The 23,052-nt window shown below is 38.3% G+C and overlaps 1 protein-coding gene and 1 long non-coding RNA gene across 2 annotated transcripts in view; one reads left to right on the top strand and one right to left on the bottom strand.

Moving 5' to 3' along the window:
* LOC120487651 (uncharacterized) overlaps nucleotides 1-23,052 on the top strand; it is a 150,252-nt gene that overhangs the window by 14,491 nt on the left and 112,709 nt on the right. Inside the window, exons 5-29 of the mRNA XM_089116627.1 lie at nucleotides 168-338; nucleotides 1,208-1,381; nucleotides 8,394-8,564; nucleotides 9,620-9,793; nucleotides 9,965-10,135; nucleotides 10,294-10,464; nucleotides 10,703-10,876; nucleotides 11,043-11,213; nucleotides 12,448-12,621; nucleotides 13,074-13,247; nucleotides 13,412-13,582; nucleotides 13,790-13,963; nucleotides 14,415-14,585; nucleotides 14,879-15,052; nucleotides 15,206-15,376; nucleotides 15,657-15,830; nucleotides 16,002-16,172; nucleotides 16,307-16,477; nucleotides 16,700-16,873; nucleotides 17,044-17,214; nucleotides 17,423-17,596; nucleotides 18,048-18,221; nucleotides 18,385-18,555; nucleotides 20,266-20,439; nucleotides 20,879-21,052. Coding sequence (XP_088972753.1) covers nucleotides 168-338; nucleotides 1,208-1,381; nucleotides 8,394-8,564; nucleotides 9,620-9,793; nucleotides 9,965-10,135; nucleotides 10,294-10,464; nucleotides 10,703-10,876; nucleotides 11,043-11,213; nucleotides 12,448-12,621; nucleotides 13,074-13,247; nucleotides 13,412-13,582; nucleotides 13,790-13,963; nucleotides 14,415-14,585; nucleotides 14,879-15,052; nucleotides 15,206-15,376; nucleotides 15,657-15,830; nucleotides 16,002-16,172; nucleotides 16,307-16,477; nucleotides 16,700-16,873; nucleotides 17,044-17,214; nucleotides 17,423-17,596; nucleotides 18,048-18,221; nucleotides 18,385-18,555; nucleotides 20,266-20,439; nucleotides 20,879-21,052 — 4,314 coding nt within the window. The remainder of the gene's footprint in view (nucleotides 1-167; nucleotides 339-1,207; nucleotides 1,382-8,393; nucleotides 8,565-9,619; nucleotides 9,794-9,964; nucleotides 10,136-10,293; nucleotides 10,465-10,702; nucleotides 10,877-11,042; nucleotides 11,214-12,447; nucleotides 12,622-13,073; nucleotides 13,248-13,411; nucleotides 13,583-13,789; nucleotides 13,964-14,414; nucleotides 14,586-14,878; nucleotides 15,053-15,205; nucleotides 15,377-15,656; nucleotides 15,831-16,001; nucleotides 16,173-16,306; nucleotides 16,478-16,699; nucleotides 16,874-17,043; nucleotides 17,215-17,422; nucleotides 17,597-18,047; nucleotides 18,222-18,384; nucleotides 18,556-20,265; nucleotides 20,440-20,878; nucleotides 21,053-23,052) is intronic.
* LOC148977449 (uncharacterized) lies at nucleotides 21,215-21,703 on the bottom strand. Its single transcript, XR_016145410.1, has 2 exons — nucleotides 21,500-21,703; nucleotides 21,215-21,313 (listed from the first exon to the last, which is right to left on the bottom strand). It is a non-coding gene; the product is annotated as an uncharacterized LOC148977449 (long non-coding RNA).

Here is a 23,052-nt window from a genome sequence, read left to right on the forward strand (position 1 = left end):
TTACAGTATATGAGATTAATTTTTTTAAAGACTTTTTAATAGCATTATTACTAATAGCTGGAAAGTAACGATCATATATTCTTTTCAGGTTGTAGATCTCTTCTCTACTTCCTACAGTTAATGGTACAGTTGTGTATCTTCATCATGTTTTGTAATATTTTATTTAGGCTCAGTAAGTGTGATCTAACAGAACAAAGCTGTTCAGCTCTGGCTTCAGTTCTCAGCTCAGACTCCAGCATTCTGAAGGATCTTGACCTGAGCAATAATAATCTGCAGGATTCAGGAGTGAAACTGCTCTCTGATGGACTGAAAAATGACTGTAAACTGGAGAAACTCAGGTTAGATGGTTCATTTGTTTGCATCTATATCCTATTTTTTTATTCTCTCATTTTTACAAGAAAGAAACGGTAATTCACAGATTATTTCCATTAGGGCTTAAAGGACAAGTTCGGTATTTTACACTTAAAGTTACATTTACATTTATTCATTTAGCTGACGCTTTTATCCAAAGCGACTTACAATTGCTATATATGTCAGAGGTCGCACGCCTCTGGAGCAACTAGGGGTTAAGTGTCTTGCTCAGGGGTGTCCATTGGTGTCTCGCAGTGGATTCAAACCCAGGTCTCTCACACCAAAGGCTTGTGTCTTATTCACTGCGCCATCACCACACCACTTAAAGCCCTGTTTCAAGATCATTTCTGATGAAATAGAATGGTTAAGATTAAAATTTGGACACATGCTGCTGTCCCGAGAAATTTCGGTTTCTTTGGTTGCACCCCTCCCCCCACCTCCATAATGGTTGCCTAGGTGCACAACGCTTCCTTAAACGCATTCAACTTTAATTTACAAAGACGTAAAACTCACAAAACCTGTTGGAAAGCATCTTTTGCAGCGATTTTTGTGTGAGCATATCAGTGAACACCCTCTGTGAGTTTAACGTCTTTGTAAACTAAAGTTTAATGTGTTTTAGGAAGGATTGTTTCTGTGCACCTATGCAACCATTGTGGAGCTGGAGGGGTGCAACCACAGAAACTTCTCGGGACAGCAGCATTTGTCAAAATTTTAAACTTAGCCGTTCTATTTCATCAGAAACGATCTTGAAACAGGGCTTTAAGTGTAAAATACCGAACTTCTCCTTTAAATTTGTTCTGGTAATTAAGAATAACTGGTTAATAAGCTGAATGTTATATTTTCATTCCTGTTGTAGACTCTCAGACTGCAGTATCACAGAAGAAGGTTATAAAGCTCTGGCTTCAGCTCTGAGATCAAACCCTTCACACCTGATAGAGCTGGATCTCACAGGAAATGATCCTGGACAATCAGGAGTGAAGGAGCTCGATGATCTACTACAGGATCAGAAGTGTTCACTGAAAACACTGAGGTGAGTTTTTTTTATTTTCTTTTTAATTAATGTGCAGTAAATTTAAATTAAAATGTTTTAAGCTACTTATAAAATATTATTTATTTGTCACTTAAAAAATGACATCTCAGGTTATGACTACCCTGAGAACAGGGTCAAGACACTTTGGGTAACGTCTGAGCGTGACTGATGACTAAAGTACTGTATAATCATGGCAATCGTATTGGCCAACTAAAGCCATGACATCACTACTAGTGCGAACAGGAAGTATAAAAGGACTCCTAGAGAAAGGCCATCCACTTCTTCGTCTGAAGGGACTGTGTAAGCTGACTGGAGGCATGGCGACGAGACACAGTGTCTCGTTCCCTTTTCTCAGGGAACAAGGGTTACAGTCGTAACCTGAGACACTCCCTTTCGAAAGGGAACTCGCACTGCGTCCCGAGACACTTTGGGGAACGAAATACCCATGCTGAGGGAATGTTTGTCAATCATGACTGTGACAAGCACAAATACATTAACTACTGGTACGCACCAGGCTGTCAGTAGCACTACCTCCTATGGCCACTGCCGAGTTTCATGCTTTAATGAGGGAGCATCTTTGTGATTTCACACAAAGGACTTAGAGGAGGGTTCCTTTAGGGGGTATGGCCCAGACCCAAAGAGCTCTAGCCTGCTACTTTTCAGGGGGACCAATGTCAACCCCCATACCAGGGAGGCTATCATGCTCTATCAGCTGAAGCTAAAAACCTGCTTTCTTTGAAGAATGAACCTGACCACAGTCTCTAACCAGAGACAGATAGCGCCTCCACAGGGCTATGGGGAGTGGAGGCTTAAGCAGGATGACTCTTGAAGAAGAGGAGGCCTGCCACACTCACACCAATGTGGTCTCTAGTGTTTTCTCTTAGAACATGGGAAACAGCTAATCTCAGATATACACAACACAGAGCTCAGGGAGCAAAGGGCCTACAAAACAACTCTTATGAGACTCTTACTCTTACAACTCTTACTCATCTTATGAGATGAGTTATGAGCGAGAGGCCTCTTCTCTAACTCAACCTGCAGGACACAGCTGTTTGCATGGAGCTCTGAGGGATGAGGCCTCAGCAGGATGACTCTAGATGAAGAGGAGGCCTGCCACATGGAAAGCAGCTAAGCTTAGATACCCAGAGCTAGAGCTCAGGGAGCGAAGGGCCTAAAGAAAGGCTCTCTGTTACGAGAGAGAGGCCTCTTCTCTAACTCTACCTGCAAAGACGAATCTGTTTGCATGGAGCTCTGGGGAATGGAGGCCTCAGCAGCATGACGACTTTCTGATTAGAGGAAGCCTACAACACCCATATACCTTAGCAATGAGGTCACAAGTGACATACTCTGTCTGCATGATGAGTACTAAAGTCTGTATCTGGGAAGCCTTGTCGTTTGAGGGAGGCTTGAACTGGAAGCTGGTCTGACACATCCTGCTTGCTCGGAATATAGAGGCCAAAAACCCTGTGAAGGCCTGCTATGATACAACCAGGGTGAAGCAAATTGACCCTCTTAAACAAGGGAACTACCTAGGCTTACCCGGCGGCTATCGGTGAAACAAGGCACTCTGTAGAAATAACTTCTTCACAGAGGAGAGTACTATCTATGCTTCTTTGGACGGCCCTGAAGGGCAAATTTGCCACACAATGTTGACTTCAGAGCCCTTGGGAGCTGCTAACACAACGTTGTTAGGTTTTACACCAGCTCAACCTGTGGCACTTACTGTACGGGAGGCCCAGAGAGGGCTAACAACTCACAAAAGTGTGAAAGGAGGTTCATGAACCAGACTGCTTACATAAACCATCAGCGGCCAGCCACCTTCTTTAGGGGAGGTGCTGGGGTTTGCGTTTAGAGCAGCCTGATTCTCAGAAGGCTCTTCTCTTCAGAGCTAACATCCAAGGATATCTAGGGCATATCCTCGGGCTTGTGCACAGAGGCTCTATGGAGCAACATGCTCTTCAAAACAACACTCTAGAACAAGAGAAGTAACGATAGCTCGACCACGGGCCAGTTGCATAAACTACTAAGACTAGTCTTACAAGTTAGTCGTCCAATTTTTTTCTTCAAGACTGTTCATAACTTTTTTTAAGTTAATTACATAAAAATGTACATTGGTCTAATTTGATACTGAACAGTAAGACTGATTACCCCAAGCTAACTGCTAGTTGATCATACTAGTTCTTTAGACACTGTCTTAACATAATAGCTATGGAACTAAACGCAAAGGAACTAAACGCAAGTTTCTGAGTTTTTGTAGAACTACGCCCCCTCTGGCGACAAGCGAAACTGCAACCAGAGCTGTGCGCGTTCATGGAGGAACACACACACACGTTTGCAGTGCACGAGCTGTTCATAACCAAAGGAGCAAGTGTGCGGCACACATCTTTTGTTACAGTCATAATGAGGTAATACAGTAATAAGTCATTTAAAATATATGAAAGGAAAGGCATTCGAGTAAATTACACACTTATGTGTGTGAGATGGGGAAAACGGGGGTAGTAGAAAACTTTGGATCTATCTCCATGTGCTTACTAGGGGTGGCACGGTACATGAAAAAACACCCGAACCGTTCGGTTCGCTTGTCTCGGTTCGGAGCGTGTGTGCGTCTCACGGTTCGACGCATGCGCAATGTAACCTCGTGCCCGTATGTGACGTGTGTTTTCTTTTCGCGCGACATAAGCTTGTTCGACTTGGACCGGCGCTGCACAGAGCGATCGGTGAATAACATCAGTCTAGCGCGAGTCGGCTCCGTATGCATTCATCACTTTCGCGGTATTTGATGTCATTACCGATCGCTCTGTGCAACGCCGGTTCAAGTTAATAAACAAGCCAGTAAAAGTGGAGTATGGAGCGCTGCAGGTCACGGCACGCAGAGAAATGGAAAGTGGGAGAGATGAGGGAGTTGGAGGATGCGCCAGCGTCGTATAAGTCTATGGTATAAGTCCGGTGTGTGGGAACATTTTGGATTTCATGTTATGATATTTTAATTTAACTACAGTGGCACTTTATGTATAGATAAGAGCTTCAGTCATACGTTTCCAAACCCTGCACTTTAATTTTAAGTGGAAAAAAGTACCCTCACATTTTGGGAATAGAAGCATTGTTGATAGTACTGTTTTTGTGTTGAGGTTGAACTTAAATTTCACTTTATGTTTATGGCCTTTGCTATTGCTATAGCTAAATTATCTATAGGCAATGAGGTTTCATGTATATTGACATTTAAAAGACAGTGTTTTAAGAGTTCCTCTCTTTTTCTTTTAAAATATAGAATTTTGGTAAGAGCTACAAAAGTTAGCAGTTGATACGTGAAAGTTAATTTCTTTGTGTAAATAAGATTTATGTGATAAAAATGCACAAGTTCTTGTAGAGATAGTGATACACATTCTCCTTTTTTTTTGCCAAATAAACAAAAAGCATGTCAATTTCTTCTCTCTTGCTGTATCTAAATCTCACCTAGCTTTCCACTGAGATAGTCCCAAAATGTGCTTAAAGTCAAAGAGTGAAATTCAGTTTGTGCATGATTGCATGAATATAATATATATTTTTTTAATACTGTATCCTAAAGTGTGGATAATTAAGCTATATATCACATGCTGAAGTACATTTCTGGAGTGTTAAAGATTAAAAGAAAAAATAACAAGAACCGTACAGAACCGAAAACCGTGACCCTAAAACCGTGATACAAACCGAACCGTGGGTTTTGTGAACCGTGCCACCCCTAGTGCTTACTGTATCCACTTATGATTGAATTATTATGGAAACACCGTGTTTCCATAATAACTGAACACACGTTCAGTTATCACTTTGTATAGGACCCGTTTGAGCCCTAGAGCAGACCGGAGATCTCTCCCCGTTTGTTGAAAGCCTTCCCGATGTTGACTCTCGTCTTATTCCGACGCCTAGCACTGGACAGACTGAAGTTTTATTTTCTTTGTCTCACGTGGAGTTTGCGTTGGGGTTTGGAATGAACTACAAGCCGGTCTCTTTCCACGCCATAAACAGATTAAATGAAGTGCACGTCACCGAAAGCAACAGATGAGCTGCATTTTATTAATCATCGGCTAATTTCAAAATCAGCAGCAAAGACAGCAATAAGTGAGAGCGGCAACAGGCCTGGTAAGATCATTTCATTTCTTTACTTTTAATGAAGATGGTAGTGTTAAGCGTCTGCGACTTACTTTCACTTTGATTTGCGATAGATTGCGGCGCTGGCTTGATAAAGGGGCTCAGCTCAGCTGCTCATCTGAGGTGATGCGTGTCGTCATATATGACTAAAATAACATGACATATAGCTTGGTTTTAACAACCAGATGCATTTACACTTGTCCAGTTTCGTCTGGAATGCGGCCCAGACCACGTCCTCAAGTGGTTTGAGCGATCGGATTCATCCGTCTCTAACGCGTTTCGGCGGGCATTTACACCCTGGTCTTTTCACAATCGAATAGCTATCTGGTCACAGAAAACACATGAAGTGACCAGGTGTAAACAGCTCCTTTGAATCCATCGTCTACTTTTGTGGAAAACTGACTAGAGTTGTGTCGCTCGAGTTGTCAGAGAACGGCGGCGAATTAGCAACACGAACCTGCCAGACATAGGCACATAGCCAGGCGAGCGTGAACGCGCATGACGTCACGCCCAGTCTCAGATTCGAGCCCGAATCCCTCTTATATATTTCACTGTACAGGATTATAGAGGCGATCTCAGTGATCAGAGAAGGGCTCATTCAGCTCATCAGGCGATTGTTTAAGCATGTATGGGTTAGAAAACGGCTATTTTTAACATGAAATGTTGCGCAATGCACCTTTAATGCAACTGGCCCCTGAGACTCAAAATACCAACTGCTTTTTTTGTTTGCATGATTGTGTTTATGGGGTGCAATATAACATGTATTTGTGGTTTTTCTTTTTTTAAAAGTCTTATTTTTCATAAACTTCACCTTTATTGTCAGCCGCGCTCTCCTCTGTCCCCTGAACGAGCGGTTGACTTCCTGATTCTATGAAACCACTCCCTCAGAAACACGTAGTGGGCTCAGATTGGTTAGTTTGGCCCGGTGTGTTGTGATTGGCTAAACTGTCGCTCACGTTGTCCGGAAGGTTAACACCCATTACCTTTACGGGCGAAACGTGAGCTCCAGTCCAGATGTAAATATGTGTCGAACTGCAGTATCAGTTTGAGGCAGAATCAGACCGAGAAAGCGGCGATGAAGAGAGTACACAGAACCTCACCACACACGGCTCTTAATAAACGTTTCTGAATGATAATTTGCTACATTTTTTAACTTTATACATGTTTGTTTTACACATTAGCATCTGACTGGCAACAATAGCAACTGACTGGCTACTAATGTTAAACACAAACAGCGTTGGCATTAGTTTACGTTCTTCATCAAATCGAAAATAATGTCATAAAGCATATATACATGAAAAATACGTTTAAAACATTAGTACTTATACAAAATTCAGGTCCATAATGTTTGTACGCGTTTGTCGTAGACACAATAGCATTACTAGTAGCCTATAGTGGCTATAAATCCAGCGCTGGCATTTGAAAAAGAATAAAACACAAGGCAACGTCTGGAATTATACATGAAAATACATTTAAAATGATGAAGTCTTAGCCTACTTACAGGTTGTGGCCCAGCAACTGCTGTCTCTGGTTTTAAAGTTGAAACTGCTTCACATTTTAGTAACAGTTTCTTGTTGAATCCGGCATTGAACTCGTGGAGATTCTGGAAGCTGTCTTCCGTAAAATGCGCAGCACAGAGAGCTAGATTACGATCGTCATTTTCAGGAACATAATCAAACATAAATTGTATCCATTGTTGACGAAGTACAGCGTCTGTGGGAAGCTCGAATACAGAAGACAGCTGGATGAACAACTCACTCGATGAGCTGGAGCTGCTGAAATATGCGCATGCCCTTTTCTGCATATTCCGTAGGGAGGGTTGATGCAAATGTGTGGGTTAGTGACATACCATAACCCAGTTGTAGTCCCAATCGAGTCGTTTTTGTAGGCAATTATATTTCCTGATTTTAAAAAGACGACATCTCTGCTTACACTGAACTTTCAGCGCTGCAACTTTGCAGATACTGTTCATGCACCAACAGCAACATTACACACTATTTAAAATGAAAAAAGTGAAATCGCAGTCAACCCCCCCTTTAAAAAGCCTTAAAAGCATTGTATTTATGAATTTGGAAATAATACCTTAAAAAGTCTTTAAAAAGTCTTGAATTTTGATATCTGGATCTTAAAAATTGTGCTGTATGTCAGTGTTAATTTCATTGATGAAAATAATGATGAAAACTTCTCTTCAGCAACATTTTTTCACTGACGAAAACGAGACGCTAGTTTTGAATGACAAAAACTATGACGAAATTCTATTGACATTTCCGTTAACGGAAAAAAAAACCTAGATGAAAATGTTAGATAGTGTCGATATGGGAAGCGATCCAGTCAGAACTGATGTCCTGTGTGTGTTTAGCTAATGTTAAAACACAACTTAACATTGTTCGGCAAACTTTCTTATGGCCTAATGAAATGTTTTTATTTTACCTGCTTGGCTTATTATCTTTTACCCATTCCACATTTGAAAAATAAATGAACACAAGTTGAAGGATTTTGTTTTTCTTTGCTGGTAGGGATGGGAAATTGGTATTAATTTTTTATATAAATGGTCTTAAAAAGGTCTTAGGACTTGAATTTAACTTGAAGAAACCTGTAGGAACCCTGTTCACAGTACCAGTCACTAAAAAGGTAAACGAAAAGAGGATGACATGTTCTCTAGGTGCCCTTTTATACTTCCTTGTCGCACTAGTAGTGACGTCATGGCTGTCGCCCTGCCAATACAATTACCATGATAACACAGTGCTTCAGTCATCAGTCAGACTGAGGCGTTCCCCAGGACACAGTGCGAGTTCCCTTTCGAAAGGGAACTAAAGGCTCTTTGAAAAACTTGTGAGAATTCATTATATGGCACGTAATGACAAACGTGTACTTCCTCTATCTCCAGGTTTTTGAGTAGTCCTGCAGAGGAAGCCTGTCAGTATGTGAGAGGAATTGTGGGTAATAACCCGTTACTCCTGAGAGAACTGAATCTGAGTGGATGTAAACTAGGAGACACACGAGTGAATCAGATCGCTGCTCTCCTGCAGGATAAACACTGTAAACTCAACACACTGATGTGAGTATTTTACTTGGTCTAATACTTTACATGTAAAATATCTATAAAAATAACATTGTCATTGTTCATGAAGAAAGTTTTAAGATTAACCGAAGAGTGTTTCCTTTTTCTTTCTTTTCAGGCTGAATAATACCAGTATTACAGCAGAAGGTTGTGCTGCTCTGACTTCAGCGATTAATTCAAACCCTTCAAACCTGATAGAGCTGGATCTGAGTGAGAATAAACTCGCAAACTCTGGAATTGAGGAGATCTGTCCTCTGTTGGAAAATACACAATGCGGATTGACGAAACTGAAGTGTGTATTTTTATTCATCCACACTTCAATATAATAATATATATTATAGTCTAGAAAAATGATGAAGATTATTAAGGCTAAAATATTATTTGCCGTATTATTAAATATTGTACTAGCACTCACTGTAAGTATGAACATTTTTTTTTTCTTCTTTCTTGTATGAATTAATATGTAAATCTGTATTAATGAGAAATTCAGTTGTTATTGGTTCAATTTAAAGGTTGTAGCAGTGATTTCAGGCCCAAAAAAGACCCAAACATAAATTATGACATACATCTAATCTTTCCTAACGATCCGCCAGCTGCCTGCCCCATAAGCAGGCCATCAAGGTTGTGAGGTTTTGCTCCGACTTCACGTGCAGCCGTGCCTTGCATGAGCGCAAAACCTCACAACACCCCCATCTCCTGTCGGTGATTGGTTGGAACACAATTTATTTTGGTTTTGAGTGGTTGGTGAAACCAAGTGTTTTTTGTTTGCAGATCTCAGAGCCTAGACTGCCTACAGAGATGCTTTTTTTTTTTTTTGATAATTGATAATTTATGGTAATTTTTTTGATAATTGATCATTTATGTTTGGGCCTTTTTTGGGTCTGAAATTGCTGATGCAACCTTTAATATGAAAATTTTTAATTTATTTAAGTTTAAGTTTTAGTTTAATTAAGTTAGCTTGTTTTTATACATGCACAATTTTTGTTCTGTTCTGATAAATTGTAGAATGACTGAATAATTGTCTGAATGTTACATTTTCCTTTCTGTTCCAGACTCTCAGACTGCAGTATCACAGAAGAAGGTTATAAAGCTCTGGTTTCAGCTCTGAGATCAAACCCTTCACACCTGATAGAGCTGGATCTCACAGGAAATGATCCTGGACAATCAGGAGTGAAGGAGCTCAATGATCTACTACAGGATCAGAAGTGTTCACTCAAAACACTGAGGTGAGTGCTGTTGAAACAACATTCAATAGTCTTAATACCATTTTTGCCAAAAGAGAATTCAACTATCAAAAACATATTTATAAATTAATTTCGAAAAGACTAAAGGCCCTTTCACAAGATTATGTAAATACCCAAATGAAATGGCATGTAACGTACTTGCTCTGTTTCTAGGTTTTTGGGTCCTGCTGCAGATGAAGCCTGTCAGTATGTGAGTGGAATTGTGGGTAATAACCCGTTACTCCTGAGAGAACTGAATCTGAGTGGACGTGAACTAGGAGACACACGAGTGAATCAGATCGCTGCTCTACTGCAGGATAAACACTGTAAACTCGACACACTGATGTGAGTTGAACTTTTCTAACAATGTTATTTGACATTTAAATTATTTTAAATCGGGTGAACCTTACAGAACTCACAAGCACTAATCTTCAGTGATCACTAAATGTTGGCATCAAGCACTTTGTGTTTGTAAATTCTCCGTCTTCTGTTCATGATTTTAGGCTGCGTAAGTGTGGTCTAACAGAGGAAAGCTGTTCAGCTCTCGCTACAGTCCTGAGATCAAACTCCAGTCTGAAAGAGCTTGACATCAGCAACAATAATCTGCAGGATTCAGGAGTGAAGAAACTCCAGAACGGATTAGAAAATACAGACTGCACACTGGAGAAACTCAGGTCAGTTCAATTAACCATTATTTCATTTTACTAATCACATTTTTAATCGTCAAATTTAAAATATTACTGTTGTAAACAAAAGGAAAGGAAAATACATGCTTCTGTCAGATGTGATTTAAAAAATAAATACAAATATTCTCAGATTAAAAGAAAATGCAATAAATAAAGTGCATTTTTAATGTAAATTATTTTTCATGGACCTTTTTTTTTTGAGTGGTAATAAATGTTTTTTTTGTAGACTCTCAGACTGCAGTATCACAGAAGAAGGTTATAAAGCTCTGGCTTCAGCTCTGAGATCAAACCCTTCACACCTGATAGAGCTGGATCTCACAGGAAATGATCCTGGACAATCAGGAGTGAAGGAGCTCGATGATCTACTACAGGATCAGAAGTGTTCACTGAAAACACTGAGGTGAGACGTGATCAAATAGTACAAAATAAATCATATGCAGGGAATATATTTATAAACAATGTTTTACTCAAAAAAATGAACCATTTCACACACATATTCAAGTTATTTTTCGTTAGATCATGATTTTTTTTTTAAATTTTATTCTGCTTCATCTTCTTATCTGCAGGTTTTTGAGTCCTGCTGCAGATGAAGCCTGTCAATATGTGAGTGGAATTGTGGGTAATAACCCGTTACTCCTGAGAGAACTGAATCTGAGTGGACGTGAACTAGGAGACACACGAGTGAATCAGATCGCTGCTCTACTGCAGGATAAACACTGTAAACTCAACACACTGATGTGAGTATTTTACATTATTTAATACTTTACAAAATAATATTTATATTACATTTTTAAAGTCTAATAAAGGACTGTCATTGCTCTTTAGAGTTTTTGAGGATTGAGATTAGTTGATCTATCATATAAATGTATCCTTCTGTTACTGTATTGTGAATTGTTGCTGAAATAAATTAAAGGGACACTATGCAGTTATTTTAGCTTAATTTAACAGCTTCAGAGTTATTGAAATGGTTATATGACTTCTTTCGGGTTGAATGGTGGGCGTCTCGACCCCCCTGGTGCCTGTGAGCGGAAAAATCGCGAGCCGCCGGCCTCAGCATCAGGAAGTATCGCGTGATATCAGCTCTCGCGATGTAACATATTCCTTTGTGGCAACACTGCACATATCCAGGAACAAGGTCGAGAAGGATGGAGTTCGTCACACTATCGTCATGGCTGAGCCGGCATATAAGATATAGAAAGCTAGAAAAGCATTGTCGCAGGAACAGAGAAAGAGGAAACAGCAGACAGACCGACTGAGGAGTCAGACGCGAGCATAGCCGTAATTTGCGTGTGATCTGTCCCCATTGAAACATCTCGCAGCACGGATGTACCAAAACAAACAAATAAAACATCTCCAGGTAACTCTAGTAGGTTCATTTATTTCGTTTGTTAAATAAGAGGCGATCTGAAATGTGTTGTTTTTGAAATCAAGTGACCAAAGTGCTCGTTGCCGCTGCGATCAGTTTCAGTGGATTCAGTGTTCTGTTGTGATATTCAAACGGACGCGCGCTCATTGCTCAATCCGTTGCGGAGACTGAGAGACTCATTACGGTGAAATCACAAAACCCAATGCACAAAAAACATGTCCCTGCTTGAAATACAGCCACTAATAAACAATCGGTGTTGATGAGGAAAATAAACTATACTATTAGTAGGGATTAGAACCCAACCTATGACACACATGGATAAAGTTCTTCCTCTGGACCATTAAAGTTCTTGGGGATATGTATTTAATCACGTGAAAATTCTCACCACTAACAACATATATTAGATCTCATTAAATGACAAATTAAACACAATGTACTAATGTATACTATGTAACACGTCATGCCCTCCGTGAGTGGTATTTACGACAGTAACGTTAAAAACAAGTACTCCACAGTTACTCTAGGGTTCGCTGTTTGACAAAAACAGCATTCTTGCCTGGTGTCCCTTTAAGAATGTTTCCTGTCTTTGTTTTGTTTCTCTTCAGGCTGAATAATACCAGTATTACAGCAGAAGGTTGTGCTGCTCTGACTTCAGCGTTTAATTCAAACCCTTCAAACCTGATAGAGCTGGATCTGAGTGAGAATAAACTCGCAAACTCTGGAATAAAGAAGATCTGTGTTCTGTTGGAGAATACACAATGCAGATTGGAGAAACTGAAGTGTGTATTAACATGTTTATGTACATTTATTAAGGTTTATTTAATTAGATGAACTGAAAAAAAAGTTTTACTACTTTTTAAATGTACACTATGACTGAGGCAAATAATCTGTTTAAACATCTCTTTTTGTGTTTAGTGAAGAAAATACATTTTTAAACGTAAAAAATTATGGAATTTCATTTTTAAGTGAACTATTAATTGAATAAGATTAGGTTATTTAATTAAATAAGGTTTTGTTTAATGCATGTATTGTATTTATATCTAAGGGAGATTTTGCCAATATTTAAATAAAACATCATATTGGCTTATGTTTTTGTACTCTGTGGCAATAATTTGTTCATAATTTGTCTAATTTGTCAGAAGCCATTCATAAATCCCATTAGTGATATGATAATCTGTGTCTCCAAAAGGAATAACAACAACTGTGTGTTTTTTCTTCTGTTTTTCTCCAGACTTTCAGACTGCAGTATCACAGAAGAAGGTTATAAAGCTCTGGCTTCAGCTCTGAGATCAAACCCTTCACACCTGATAGAGCTGGATCTCACAGGAAATGATCCTGGACAATCAGGAGTGAAGGAGCTCGATGATCTACTACATGATCAGAACTGTTCACTGAAAACACTGAGGTGAGACGTGATCAAATAGTACAAAATAAATCATATCCAGGGAATATATTTATAAACATTATTTTACTCAAAAAAATGAACCATTTCACACACATATTCAAGTTATTTTTCGTTAGATCATGTAAAAAAAAAATTTTAATTCTGCTTTATCATCTTATCTGCAGGTTTTTGGGTCCTGCTGCAGAAAAAGCCTGTCAGTATGTGAGAGGAATTGTGGGTAATAACCCGTTACTCCTGAGAGAACTGAATCTGAGTGGACGTAAACTAGGAGACACACGAGTGAATCAGATCGCTGCTCTCCTGCAGGATAAACACTGTAAACTCAAAACACTGATGTGAGTATTTTACATTGTTTTATACTTTAAAAATGTAATATAAATATTATTTTGTAAAGTCTAATAAAGGACTGTCATTGCTCTTTAGAGTTTTTGAGGATTGAGATTAGTTGATCTATCATATAAATGTATCCTTCTGTTACTGTATTGTTCTTGTGGCTGAAATAAATGAAGAATGTTTCCTGTCTTTGTTTTGTTTCTCTTCAGGCTGAATAATACCAGTATTACAGCAGAAGGTTGTGCTGCTCTGACTTCAGCGTTTAATTCAAACCCTTCAAACCTGATAGAGCTGGATCTGAGTGAGAATAAACTCGCAAACTCTGGAATAAAGAAGATCTGTGTTCTGTTGGAAAATACACAATGCAGATTGGAGAAACTGAAGTGTGTATTAACATGTTTATGTACATTTATTAAGGTTTATTTAATTAGATGAACTGAAAAAAAAGTTTTACCACTTTTTAAATGTACACTATGACTGAGGCAAATAACCTGTTTAAACATCTCTTTTTGTGTTTAGTGAAGAAAATACATTTTAAACGTAAAAAATTATGGAATTTCATTTTTTGGTGAACTATTAATTGAATAAGATTAGGTTATTTAATTAAATAAGGTTTTGGTTAATGCATGTATTGTATTTATATCTAAGGGAGATTTTGCCAATATTTAAATAAAACATCATATTGGCTTATGTTTTTGTACTCTGTGGCAATAGTTTGTTCATAATTTGTCTAATTTGTCAGAAGCCATTCATAAATCCCATTAGTGATATGATAATCTGTGTCTCCAAAAGGAATAACAACAACTGTTTGTTTTTTCTTCTGTTTTCCTGTAGACTCTCAGACTGCAGTATCAGAGAAGAAGGTTATAAAGCTCTGGCTTCAGCTCTGAGATCAAACCCTTCACACCTGATAGAGCTGGATCTCACAGGAAATGATCCTGGACAATCAGGAGTGAATGAGCTCAGTGATTTACTACAGGATGAACATTGTAAATTAAAGACCAGGTGATTAATGTCTTAAAATATCTCAAATAAGCCACAAAGGTAATATCTGCAATATGAAACTAAGAAAATTGGGAATTGGAGAGTAATTTACAGCATACATATCACTGAAATTCAACATTCACACAACTTTATATTTTGTGACATGAACATTGTGATAAAACATAATTACATAATTGTGACTTTCTGATTAGACTTCTCCCATTTTAATTTGAAAATAGCTAATGCCATTTCTGTAATCCAAAAAAAATTACATCTTGATTGAATTATCTAAAATACTCTTCTACATTCTGTAGGTTTCTGAAAAGTGCTGCTGCACAGGAAGCGTGTGACCATCTCACTAAAGTTCTGGGTAAAAGTCCATTATTACTGACAGAACTGGATCTGAGTGAAGATAAATTAGGAGATCTGGATGGAGAGAAGCTCTCTGCTCTCTTGATGGACTCTCATAGCAAAGTGGAGAAAATCAAGTGAGTCAACGTGATCTTATTCCTTATAACTTCTCTGTTAATATGAGACTATCAATACATGTGTGATCAAAATGAAGACCTGCTGATCTGATGTTTGTTGAATATGTGCTAAAGTACAATCAAAATAGTAATAAATGGTGTTTGTGTGTTTAGGCTGAATAATTGTGATCAGACAGAGAAAAGCTGTTCAGTTCTAGCTACTGTTCTCTCCTCTAAAACCGTCCTGAAAGAGCTGAACCTGAACAACAGCCGTCTGCTGGACTCAGGAGTCAAACAGATCTGTGAGGGACTGAAGAATCGTGTGTGTGAACTGAAGATACTCAAGTGAGTACATTTCACCACATGCTAAAGATGTTTGATAACTTTTTTTGTGCTGATCTAATACTAATATTTTCTTGCGCATTTTAACTACATTAAAGTTATTAAAATCAACCCAATGTTTGCAGGTTTATTGTAATTAATTATACAAGTGGTCTGTCTGAATATATAAATCTGACTGGCTGGAAGTTGTGCTATAAAACGTACACCGTGATTTCAGTGTACTTTACACAGTTGTTTACAGGTCATAAAATAAAGTGTTACCTATGATTTTTTTTTCCTGTAGACTCTCAGACTGCAGTATCAGAGAAGAAGGTTATAAAGCTCTGGCTTCAGCTCTGAGATCAAACCCTTCACACCTGATAGAGCTGGATCTCACAGGAAATGATCCTGGACAATCAGGAGTGAAGGAGCTCATTAATGTACAAAAGAATTGTTGCCGATCACTGAAAACACTGAGGTGAGTGCTATTAAAACAACATTCAATAGTCTTAATACCATTTTTGCCAAAAGAGAATTCAACTATCAAAAACATATTTATAAATTAATTTCGAAAAGACTAAAGGCCCTTTCACAAGATTATGTAAATACCCAAATGAAATGGCATGTAATGTACTTACTCTGTTTCCAGGTTTTTGGGTCCTGCTGCAGATGAAGCCTGTCAGTATGTGAGTGGAATTGTGGGTAATAACCCGTTACTCCTGAGAGAACTGAATCTGAGTGGACGTGAACTAGGAGACACACGAGTGAATCAGATCGCTGCTCTACTGCAGGATAAACACTGTAAACTCGACACACTGATGTGAGTATTGTACATTTAGTATTGTAGATTTAAATTATGTTAAAGACATCTTATAACAAAAACACGATTCTCAGTTATGTGGGAATCAAGTACTTTGTGTTTGTAAATTCTCCATCTTCTGTTCATGATTTTAGGCTGCGTAAGTGTGGTCTAACAGAGGAAAGCTGTTCAGCTCTCGCTACAGTCCTGAGATCAAACTCCAGTCTGAAAGAGCTTGACATCAGCAACAATAATCTGCAGGATTCAGGAGTGAAGAAACTCCAGAACGGATTAGAAAATACAGACTGCACACTGGAGAAACTCAGGTCAGTTCAATTAACCATTATTTAATTTTACTAATCACATTTTTAATTGTCAAATTTAAAATATTAATGTTACAAACAAAAGGAAAGGAAAATACATGCTTCTGTCAGATGTGATTTAAAAAATAAATAAAAATATTCTCAGATTAAAAAAAATATACAATAAATAAAGTGCATTTGACCATTTTCCATTTTTTTTGAGTGGTAATAAATGTTTTTTTGTAGACTCTCAGACTGCAGTATCACAGAAGAAGGTTATAAAGCTCTGGTTTCAGCTCTGAGATCAAACCCTTCACACCTGATAGAGCTGGATCTCACAGGAAATGATCCTGGACAATCAGGAGTGAAGGAGCTCGATGATCTACTACAGGATCAGAAGTGTTCACTCAAAACACTGAGGTGAGACGTGATCAAATAGTACAAAATAAATCATATGCAGGAAATTTATTTATAAACAATATTTTACTCAAACAAAAATGAACCATTTCACACACATATTCAAGTTATTTTTCGTTAGATCATGTAAAAAAAAAATAAAAAAAAATTTAATTCTGCTTCATCATCTGCAGGTTTTTGGGTCCTGCTGCAGATGAAGCCTGTCAGTATGTGAGTGGAATTGTGGGTAATAACCCGTTACTCCTGAGAGAACTGAATCTGAGTGGACGTGAACTAGGAGACACACGAGTGAATCAGATCGCTGCTCTACTGCAGGATAAACACTGTAAACTCAACACACTGATGTGAGTATTTTACATTGTTTTATACTTTAAAAATGTAATATAAATATTATTTTGTAAAGTCTAATAAAGGACTGTCATTGCTCTTTAGAGTTTTTGAGGATTGAGATTAGTTGATCTATCATATAAATGTATCCTTCTGTTACTGTATTGTGAATTGTGGCTGAAATAAATGAAGAATGTTTCCTGTCTTTGTTTTGTTTCTCTTCAGGCTGAATAATACCAGTATTACAGCAGAAGGTTGTGCTGCTCTGACTTCAGCGTTTAATTCAAACCCTTCAAACCTGATAGAGCTGGATCTGAGTGAGAATAAACTCGCAAACTCTGGAATAAAGAAGATCTGTGTTCTGTTGGAGAATACACAATGCAGATTGGAGAAACTGAAGTGTGTATTAACATGTTTATGTACATTTATTAAGGTTTATTTAATTAGATGAACTGAAAAAAAAGTTTTTCTACTTTTTAAATGTACACTATGACTGAGGCAAATAATCTGTTTAAACATCTCTTTTTGTGTTTAGTGAAGAAAATACATTTTTAAACGTGAAAAAAATGGAATTTCATTTTTTGGTGAACTATTAATTGAATAAGATTAGGTTATTTAATTAAATAAGGTTTTGTTTAATGCATGTATTGTATTTATATCTAAGGGAGATTTTGCCAATATTTAAATAAAACATCATATTGGCTTATGTTTTTGTACTCTGTGGCAATAATTTGTTCATAATTTGTCTAATTTGTCAGAAGCCATTCATAAATCCCATTAGTGATATGATAATCTGTGTCTCCAAAAGGAATGACAACAACTGTGTGTTTTTTCTTCTGTTTTTCTGTAGACTTTCAGACTGCAGTATCAGAGAAGAAGGTTATAAAGCTCTGGCTTCAGCTCTGAGATCAAACCCTTCACACCTGATAGAGCTGGATCTCACAGGAAATGATCCTGGACAATCAGGAGTGAAGGAGCTCGATGATCTACTACAGGATCAGGAGTGTTCACTGAAAACACTGAGGTGAGACGTGATCAAATAGTACAAAATAAATCATATGCAGGGAATATATTTATAAACATTATTTTACTCCAAAAAATGAACCATTTCACACACATTCAAGTTATTTTTCGTTAGATCATGATTTTTTATTTTAGTTTTTTCTGCTTCATCTTCTTATCTGCAGGTTTTTGGGTCCTGCTGCAGATGAAGCCTGTCAGTATGTGAGAGGAATTGTGGGTAATAACCCGTTACTCCTGAGAGAACTGAATCTGAGTGGATGTGAACTAGGAGACACACGAGTGAATCAGATCGCTGCTCTCCTGCAGGATAAACACTGTAAACTCAACAAACTGATGTGAGTATTTTACATTATTTATACTTTACAAAATAATATTTATATTACATTTTTGAAGTCTAATAAATGACTGTCATTGCTCTTTAGAGTTTTTGAGGATTGAGATTAGTTGATCTATCACAGGGGTTCTCAAACATTTTGTAGCCAGGGAGCCCTTTCGGGGGGAAAAAATTCCAAGGACCCTCCTCATATTTATAACAGTTATTGAGCACAAAGTTAATGTGTGAGCAGCTAAAGAAATATTTTTGCACAAATGGTCTCCACCCAGGATCCTATATGCAGGAATTTTAAAATAGCCTACTGAGGTCCCGAAAGTGATCCCGGATTCCCTCCCCAAGGAATTTTTGATGTTCTTGATCTACACTTGTGCATTTTAAGGTGTTTTAAGGCCCCACAATTGGATAACTATAGATTTAGAAACATGTCAGTGGGCAGTGGCATAATTTTTTTTTTTTTTTGTCAAGATGTCACGAAACACAATCACATATTCCAAACAGGAATGGCCTTAAAAGAGAAATGTTTCAATGATTAGGCCTATTCTGCACACAAATAAAGCCTATATATTTATACAATGATAATGGCAATATGTTTAATAGGTGCGTGTGTTGTTAATTTGAGCTTATATCCACTGTAATTAGCTAAAAAAAAACCATACAGTATATGTTAAATATATGAATCCATAATGTTAATCTCATGGGCACAGTATGCTTCTCTTGACCTGCTTTTTCCTTTCCCAAAGTTGAGCTTGATTAATACTTTGCAAACTGATGGTTTCATTCAGTCGTTTGTTTAAAACTTCTATCTAAAACAGCTGTTTAGTTTAGCTATTTAGGCCTACATCTTATCTCGCACTTTATGACCGTTGACTGAAACGTTGTGCGGGGATTCGCGTCGTGCGGGGAACTTTGAGTTCACTCCGACTCAAACATTTTGACATTGACGAGCTGTCGTTGTTAGTCTGGTGAAGCACCTCAGATGAGAAGGTCAGTATCATCGCGATGTACATCCTTGCAACCTCAATTGTGGGTACGGCCCTGTCACTATGCACTTTTATTTTGATAATGATCAGACTTCTAATGTCAAATCTAGCAGTGCTAGAACTGACTAATGTGCGCGTAGTACGCGATGCGCCGGCGCGCGATTACGTGGGATTTTTTTTCCTCAGCAGTGGAAACAAGAATACTCTTATTTATGGTCATAGATAAGACAAGAGTACATCATCTGAAACGGTAAAGTGTCCATTTTTTATTTGTGTATAGGCTACATTATAAATGACTACAAAATGTCATGCCTTTTAAAAGTACAGAAAACAACCGGATGCGGTTTCATGCCGTCTCTCTTGTCTCCTTTCTGGCGCACGTACGTTCCGCAAAATCAACCACAACGAATAAGAAATACAGATAGATTATCTATCTATAGAAAATTTTAAGTGTCTACTTTGATGTTAAATGCATTATTTAAGTTACTTAGGAATAAATAGCATGTTTTCAGATGATAAAAAAACATGACTTATAGCACGAAAAAAACGTTAGGCTGTTATAAATTATTTCGCGGACCCCCTGGCTATAGCTCACGGACCACCAGGGGTCCGCGGACCCCACTTTGAGAACCACTGATCTATCATATAAATGTATCCTTCTGTTATTGTATTGTGAATTGTGGCTGAAATAAATGAAGAATGTTTCCTGTCTTTGTTTTGTTTCTCTTCAGGCTGAATAATACCAGTATTACAGCAGAAGGTTGTGCTGCTCTGACTTCAGCGATTAATTCAAACCCTTCAAACCTGATAGAGCTGGATCTGAGTGAGAATAAACTCGCAAACTCTGGAATAAAGAAGATCTGTGTTCTGTTGGAGAATACACAATGCAGATTGGAGAAACTGAAGTGTGTATCAACATGTTTATGTACATTTATTAACGTTTATTTAATTAGATGAACTGAAAAAAAAGTTTTACCACTTTTTAAATGTACACTATGACTGAGGCAAATAACCTGTTTAAACATCTCTTTTTGTGTTTAGTGAAGAAAATACATTTTAAACGTAAAAAATTATGGAATTTCATTTTTAAGTGAACTATTAATTGAATAAGATTAGGTTATTTAATTAAATAAGGTTTTGGTTAATGCATGTATTGTATTTATATCTAAGGGAGATTTTGCCAATATTTAAATAAAACATCATATTGGCTTATGTTTTTGCACTCTATGGCAATAATTTGGTCATAATTTGTCAGAAGCCATGCATAAATCCCATTATATGATAATCTGTGTCTCCAAAAGGAATAACAACAACTGTTTTTTTTTTTCTTCTGTTTTTCTCCAGACTTTCAGACTGCAGTATCACAGAAGAAGGTTATAAAGCTCTGGCTTCAGCTCTGAGATCAAACCCTTCACACCTGATAGAGCTGGATCTCACAGGAAATGATCCTGGACAATCAGGAGTGAAGGAGCTCGATGATCTACTACAGGATCAGAAGTGTTCACTGAAAACACTGAGGTGAGTGCTGTTAAATTAATAATGTTCAATAGTCCTAAAAGCATTTTACTGTCAAATTATAATTTTACTGTCAAAAAATTATAAAATGATTTAATTTTACAAACAATTATTAGGGATGTCCCGATACCACTTTTTCACTTCCGATACCGATACCGATGCCGCACCTTTGGCTTTTGCCGATACCGATATTAGTCCGATATTTTTTTTTTTTTCGTGGTCCGACGTGCCGTATACGGCCCACAGGGTGGTTTATAGGTTTAACTTTGTGAAAGACAAAACAAAACAAACACAAAAGTAAACATAATACATATCTTTGGAAAGCTGAGAAACTCGTGATTCGAACGACGTAAACCATTTTAAGATACAATCAACACAGCGGGCACAATCTGTCTCTTTGTCAGACCACCAACAGCCAAAACAAACCAACACAAACTGGAAGAAACTCACCAATTAGCCATCTGTTAGTCCACATTCCAACAAAAATGGTTTGGTTTCACTGTAAAGCGTCCATACAATCCAATTTGAAGAAGTTTTTAGTCCAAAACAATTGTATATATGAATAAACATCCATGGAATGTAAATAGTAGCATTTCGCGTTAGCCGACAGCGCTATCACAACTTCGACGCACTAATGCTACGTTCACACCGGACGCGAATAGGGCGCAGGCGCGAATGATTTCAATGTTAAGTCAATGCAAAGACGCTTTACGCGCGTGAAAAATTCCTGCGGCGCGAATGAGGCGTGGAGCGCGGCGCGGAAGACGCGAATACGCCTCATTCGCGCGTCAAGTTGGCGCGAATTGAGCGTTGTGCATTCACGCGTTTGACGCGAATTCGCGTCTGCCGCCCGAGTTGAAAAATCTGAACTTTGGCGTGAATTCGCGCCGCGTTAACCAATCAGGAGCCTAGCTGCTTGCTCACGTGGTGAAGTGTCTGGATGCTTCAATAAATTGTTTTGTTAATATGACTAAATGCATGGTGGGATTATGCACAACAAAGCAAATGTTTCATCACTTAAAACATTATTTCTATATGGAGACATGTTCATTTTGTATTGAATGTTATTCATTCCATATCTAGAAATAGTATTATGTTGTAAAGACAATCAACATATGTGCATAAATTCGTGTCTGGACGTGAGAGAGAGAAAAAAAAAATCACAGGACAGGTTAATAACTTTTGAAGGCTGGCTCTATTTATTATCAAAACAAAAATAAATGACAGCTAGATTAGATGGATGAGGGGCCGGGCGAGGGTGATCCTCGCTCAGATGCGGGACAACAGGTCATCAAACTGACCGCGTGACAGGCGGAAGTACCGCTGACAGCGGCCGTCATCCAGCGCAGCTCCTGGAGCGAGCGAATGGTGAAACTCGCCAAACGGTTCGCCTCCGAAGGGTCCGGTGGACACAAATATACGGCGACGATGATCCCCACGCCACTGTTCTGCTCTCCAGAGTAAATACAGAGCGGTAAATCTCTTGATGAATGCTCGGTCGACATAAAAACAATGACCGCCAACGGATTTTGATTCTGACGCGCGTCACGCGCTTAAATTTCGCTTCAAACTTTACGCGCGCCAGTTTCGCTCTTGACACGCGAATTAACACTAGTGGTCAAGCGTCAAACTAGACGCGTCAGGCGCGAATTTGACGCGCGATTCGCGTCTACAGTTGAAACGTAAACATTGGAGAAAAAAGAATGTCAAAATGGCCGCTGACCCATGAACTATTGATTGACAGGTCATTTTAGCCAATCGGCGAGTGTTAGGGGTGTCTTCTAAACTCCAACAGCCAACGAGCGTGCCTGGTGAAGATCGGTACCTACCTCTCTTTGAGTGACAGTTTATCTATCCAGTTGCAATAGAGAATGAAATGACGCTATTTTCTGATAGCCAATGAATTTCTGAAAAGACTGAAATGCAGCTTTTGTTCCGTGCGCAGAGCGAGAGTGATTCTCTGCGTGCGTGTGCGTAAACACAACAATCATCACGTGACAGGC

The sequence above is a fragment of the Pimephales promelas genome, chromosome 10, assembly GCF_988280905.1.
Source record: "Pimephales promelas chromosome 10, fPimPro1.hap1.1, whole genome shotgun sequence".
NCBI lineage: Eukaryota > Metazoa > Chordata > Actinopteri > Cypriniformes > Leuciscidae > Pimephales > Pimephales promelas.